The sequence below is a fragment of the Stigmatopora argus genome, chromosome 12 (assembly GCF_051989625.1).
Source record: "Stigmatopora argus isolate UIUO_Sarg chromosome 12, RoL_Sarg_1.0, whole genome shotgun sequence".
NCBI lineage: Eukaryota > Metazoa > Chordata > Actinopteri > Syngnathiformes > Syngnathidae > Stigmatopora > Stigmatopora argus.
In genome coordinates this window covers 1,421,688-1,427,539 of record NC_135398.1, presented here as the reverse complement: position 1 = coordinate 1,427,539, position 5,852 = coordinate 1,421,688, and the positions used below count along the sequence as shown (strand labels likewise).

Here is a 5,852-nt window from a genome sequence, read left to right as displayed (position 1 = left end):
GTATGACAATTTGTCATCGTCCGACCTACTTGAGTTGACATTGTTTCTTTGTGCTGTCACAACAACAAATACCAACGCGGGTCGGCAATTTCCTGACGCGGAGGTTCACGGGGGTCTTAAACCGGCAGCTCGGGGCCCGAATGAAGCCCGACAGACCATCCTTTTGATTTTTACTTGACGTCTACGTGTAGGTGAATAAAAAAGCATGCGGAGTATAGAAGAGATTTTTTTGTGTAGTGAAATATAAATATCCGGGATGAACTAACACAGCTGAAGCTAATGCTAATGCTAACTTTGATGGCGTTGGAACCAAAAGATTTGCCTGAATGAAATAGCAACAAAAGCTTGTACTGCAAATAAATATACTATGTATAGAATAATCATTCTAACTTCCAAATGTAGTTCGCAAATATTTCATAATTCAAAAATTGGAAAATAAAACATAACAAAAAGCCTTTTTCCCTCCAAAATGACCAACTAGAATGAATATTGACTGATAAATGATCCATACTAGTCTATAATAGTGGTTTCCTCATCATTTGAGCTTAAACTTTGATTTCCGAAGATTTTAAGTGCAAAGTTAATCAAAAATCCATCATCAAAGTTCACGTATATCCATAACTATTGAAATGATTGACACTTTGCCTTCTTCACAGACAGAGGGCCCAGGAAATGGAAAACGGAGACTCGTTGTTCTTATCGTGTGACGAGTTGGAGTACGAAATTGAAAGTGGATCATTGGAGGATTTCGTCAAGATCACCATAACACGTCGCAACTGAATTCAAGAGAGAGAAACCGCGACACAGAAGAAGATCGGATCTATTGGACGGTAAATCTCCTACATTCCCAGTTCTCCATGTCAAAAAAAACAAATGTATTATCCTAAAATATTCAAACCGGGATGCTTACTGTCGCGCTTTAAGGCGACATGGCCCGCCACGCTAGCTAGAACCGCTAGCGTTTCACTTCCCAGGCCGTTGTAAACAACTTTTTCATGGGCAACGCGTCATTTATGACTTGGTTTTATATTACTACTCCGCTAACACTTAGCAGCTAGTCCAATTATTTCAATATGCTCCATCCAATTAGCTCAAAATTAGCTTCGCTTATATAGCAACTTTCTTACACATCACCTATAAACCATTTTTCCTACAAAAAAACATTGAATTTCTTACAAACAAAACTAAAAACTCCAACTTAGATCACTTCCTCTTAAAAACCGGCTACCTGGCAACTCTCCAATTGAAAACCAAACTGTATTTTGCTTTTTTTTTGTGCGTTTATCCGCCAAAAACAACGACTTGTCACCGAGTGAAGTCCAATCTATCAGACTGAGTAAAGCACCCCCAGAGATGAGACTTTAAGACCCCCTGTATTAAGATATAAATAGCAGGTCTGGAACTTTTGGAGTTTGACGTCAGCGCAGATTTACCTCGTTTGCCGCCATTGGCGACGATCGGCGTCCGATCCCTTCGGAGCGGGAACGCCGCCGGCCTTCCCGCTTCGAAGGGATCGGACGGCGCCGAGACCCCCGAACCCCTCCGTACTCTCGGGCGGTACCTCTTTATCGATCTTCAGGAGTTTCTTGACGGCCACTTCCTTGTCCTGGGAAATCCACAAGGCCCTGTAGACGCTCCCGAAACTGCCGCCGCCGCAGTTTTCGTAGAAGAGCAGGTCTTCGTGCTTTATCTGCACAAACGACGAGCCGGGGGACGACATGGCATACTGGCGCGCACACACACATACACACACGCACACACACACACACTCGACCCCAAAGCGCGCACGCTTGACCCCCCCGGGTGACCTGCAGACGGCGAGGCCGAGGGTCGGAGATGAGCGCCGATGTGCGCCGGACGAGTTACTGAGGAGAAACTGGAAAGGGCTGGAAAGAGGGAGAAGGGCGTGGGGTGGGGGTGGGGGTGGGGGGGCGAGGGCCGCTGGGGGAGGACCCGGGGGCGCCGGAGTCCGGGGGAGGTCCGATCCGGTTGTGTTGTGCGGCCTACAAGTGGATAGTTGTGGTATCGCGGTAGGAAGGGATGGAGAATTAGCGTTAGCGCCTTTTGGAGGTTTTTAATTCAGGTGGAAAAATAGGTGCTGCCATTGGCTGGAAAGGTATTGAGGACCGGGGATGGGCTCCAGCACCCCCCGCGACCTTTGTGAAGTTAAGTGCTATGGAAAAGGAATGAATGAAAAGGGGTGTGGAATGGAGTAAGATATTTATGTGGTAGTCATTTATCTTTCATTGGATTCATGAGGTTGGCGGGGGTGCTGGAGCATGAAATGCTCATCAGATAAGATTGCATTTAACTCTCTTGGTAACTTTTTCCCCCCGATATATATATACATATACATATACATATATATATATATATATATATATATATATATATATATATATATATTTATATATATATATATATATATATATATATATATATATATATATATATATATACATATATATACATATACATATATATATATATATATATATACATATATACATATAGATATATAGATATATATATTTATATATATACATATATATATATATATAGATATATATATTTATATACATACACATATATATACATATATATATATATACACATATATATACATATATATATATATATATACATATATATATATATATATATAGTTATATATATATATATATATATATATATATATATATATATATATATATATATATATATATATATATATATATATATATATATATATATATATATATATATATATTTATTTATACAATACACGTACTATCAGAAATAGTACACAAGTCCATGTATACTTTTGGAATGACTGGACGTCCCCAAATGAAAGGGATTGGACATCTAGAGGTGTCAAATTGAACCCAATGGGATTTGAACACACAACCTTGGATGGAATAATACTTGACAAAACAATTCCCCAAAAATTCAATATCATCTTCAAGATTTAGTCTAGTTGGGAAAATGTTGTTTTCTGTGTCAAAGGTTTCTACTCTTCAACAGAAGTGAGTCTTGTGTCACGTCGGTGTTTCGGTTACGCTTTGCTGTGTGCGTGCGTATGTGTGATTATGTGTGCTTGTGTGTGTGTGTGTGTGTGTGTGCGTGTGTGTGCGTGTGTGTGTGTATGTGTGTGTGTGTGTGCGTGCGCGTGAGCTCGGCAGCAGATTCGCTGTTCAAATATGGTCAGTGGCATCCAGGGCATTCCTTCTTCCTGGATGAGTGTGGCTATATAAAGTTCTCTCTACTCTGCGTGAGTGCACACACACACTCAACACAAACACACAAGCGCACATGCACACGGGCCTTAAAGTGACAGACAGTAAATCAGTTTGCAGTAAGCACGGTTGGCTCAAATGCTTCACTCTGCTGTGCAATAGTTGGGTTTGGGAGGTCACTCTTTAACTGCCATCGACGGTGCAAGATGTCCAATCTTTTTTTACTCAACGTTCTTCCCATATTACCAAAAAATGACAAATATGCAATGAATCGCAGCCTGGTGAAATTTAATGTAACTATTTTTTATTTTTTTTTAAGTGACTATTTTGCAATCAATTGCAAGTTGATTGTAAGAAATGTACTATTCAGTAGTGGACTCAGTAAAAATTTAACCCTTTGTGACTATAATGACCTTGACGCCACTTGCTAATTTGAGTAAAAAGTGACTATTTTGCAAAGAATTGCAACTATATAGCCTAAAAATAGGCTTTCGGTGGTCAGTGAGAAAAAAAAAGTTGCAAGGCCAGCCAAACTATGAAAAATAATTGAACCTTATAGTCCAGAAAATACAATAATTTGGCATCTATCACTTTAAAACAGGGGTGTCAAACTGGGTTGGTTCGCGGGTCGCTTTAACGTCAACTTGATTTAATGTAGGCCAGACCATTTTAGATATAATATTTAGATTTTTTTTAAATAAATGGATTAAAAGAACTGGATTAAAAGCCCTGAATATTCATTTTTTTATAGATCTAAAACAATGTTTATTTTAGCTTTTTTAAATATATTTTTAGAATTTACAAAATGATTTTTGAACTAAAAACACTGAAAAAAATTGATTAAAAAATTACAGTTATTGATTTAAAAGGGGAAAATCAGGAAATGTAATATACATCTATACTCTTCATTTGAATTTGATCCTAAAACAGAAAGTCGGCACTCATGGTTTACTTTCCCGGGCCACACAAAATGATGCGGCGGGCCAGATTTGGCCCCTGGGCCGCTACTTTGACACATGCTTTAAAAGATAATTTTGCTTTCTTTTTTTAAAATTCAAAAACGATTGTAATTCACAGTGATTTTCAACTTTTTATTTATCACGTACATCACAGACAACCAGCTGCTCATAACAAAAGAGACGTCTGAACTTCTGAAAACACGCCATCACATTTAAAGCTCCTGAGATCAACGGAAAATGTACAATTCTCGCCAAAATCACACCTAAAAAAAAATGGACAGAAGAATTTGGGCCATTTCTCCTGAAATTGTGCATTTTTTTTAACCTCACACAGCCAAATGAACAAGTGACCTCAGGAAAAGTCGTAAAAAGCAACGCCATCCAAGAAGCGTCGGACGCCGATAGACGTCCAATCCATTTTGGACGTCTATCGTTGTCAATGGCGCCGAGACATGAGCGTTCACTGCAGTATAATACAGAAATACAGGATTACAATATGAAGTTTCACAACCGAGTGAGTCGGTAAACTGCAGTAATATTTGCCGTTTTTTTGTTTTTTACTCATCACAGAGGATAAACAATATATACGCCAGTGAGTAATGTTAATATTTCAGTCTAGAAACCACTCCTTAATCATTTACAACTCACATAACGGATGCCGGTTTGCTAGCCAATTGTGTTTTACATTGAGTGTTAGCATGAAGCTAACTCGCTTTGAATGGCAGATAATTTTATTTCATTAAAATACTGTTGAGTTTTTTTTGTTCAAGAATGAAGGGATTTTTTTTAATAAAACTTGCCGGATATTTTTTGAAATATGGAACTGAAAAAGCGACTCACATTTGAGGTCAAAAGGTCAATGAGCTCAGAGACATAATTTGATCACAGGTTAGCCTGTTTAGCTCCAAAGGTCAAAGGTCACAGAGGTCAGAAATGGAAAGATGCTGCAACTTTTACATGGAATTATTTTAATTTATTTGAGTAATATTAGCTCCGCCCAAGAAAATGTACGTACTTTATAGTTAAGTTTGTTTTGATTAACATTTTGTTTGTCCATGAATGAATGTTATCCCTAAAAATAATAGTATTTAATTAAAGAAAAAGCATTCAAATCATGTAAGACAGATTTTCCAAATGTTAATAATGTGGCCTACCTGACCCAAAATCTATTGAGCATGTATATGAAAAACACACAAAAAAGTAGTCATCATGCCTCTAATTACCCAACTTTAAATTTTCGATAAAACATTTTGATTTAGCTTTTTATTTGTAAAAAGTTTAACCAATTCTTGAGCCAATTGGTGGCGCTCAAACATTTTGTTTCGTCCAAAATTTAAGTTTAATTTCAATTTGCACACCGGAAATATAGAAAAATCATTTTAACCCTAGAATGGTAACCCTCTATTTCAGGGGTTACCTTTCACGCATCTGAAATAGAGGGTTACCATGGTTACCAGGGAAAAAAATGGGTACCCTTCATTGCATCGTCTTGTTTAGGACCCATTTTTTCACTGGTAACCATGGTAACCCTCTATTTTAGAAGCGAGATACCATTCTCGGGTTAAAGAGGCCTGATTATGCGTTAGCATGATGCTCATTCTTATTAGCTTTTAGCTTCAAGTGGGCGTGGCCGATTAACAGGAAAGAAAGATTTGGC

General features: G+C 38.0%; 1 protein-coding gene across 1 annotated transcript in view; it reads right to left on the bottom strand.

Annotated features, from left to right (window-relative positions):
- LOC144085440 (uncharacterized) overlaps positions 1-1,856 on the bottom strand; it is a 10,220-nt gene extending 8,364 nt beyond the window's left edge. The window contains 1 exon segment of the mRNA XM_077614713.1: positions 1,562-1,856. Coding sequence (XP_077470839.1) covers positions 1,562-1,720 — 159 coding nt within the window. The 5' untranslated portion in view covers positions 1,721-1,856.
- Positions 1,857-5,852: the final 3,996 nt, after the last annotated feature.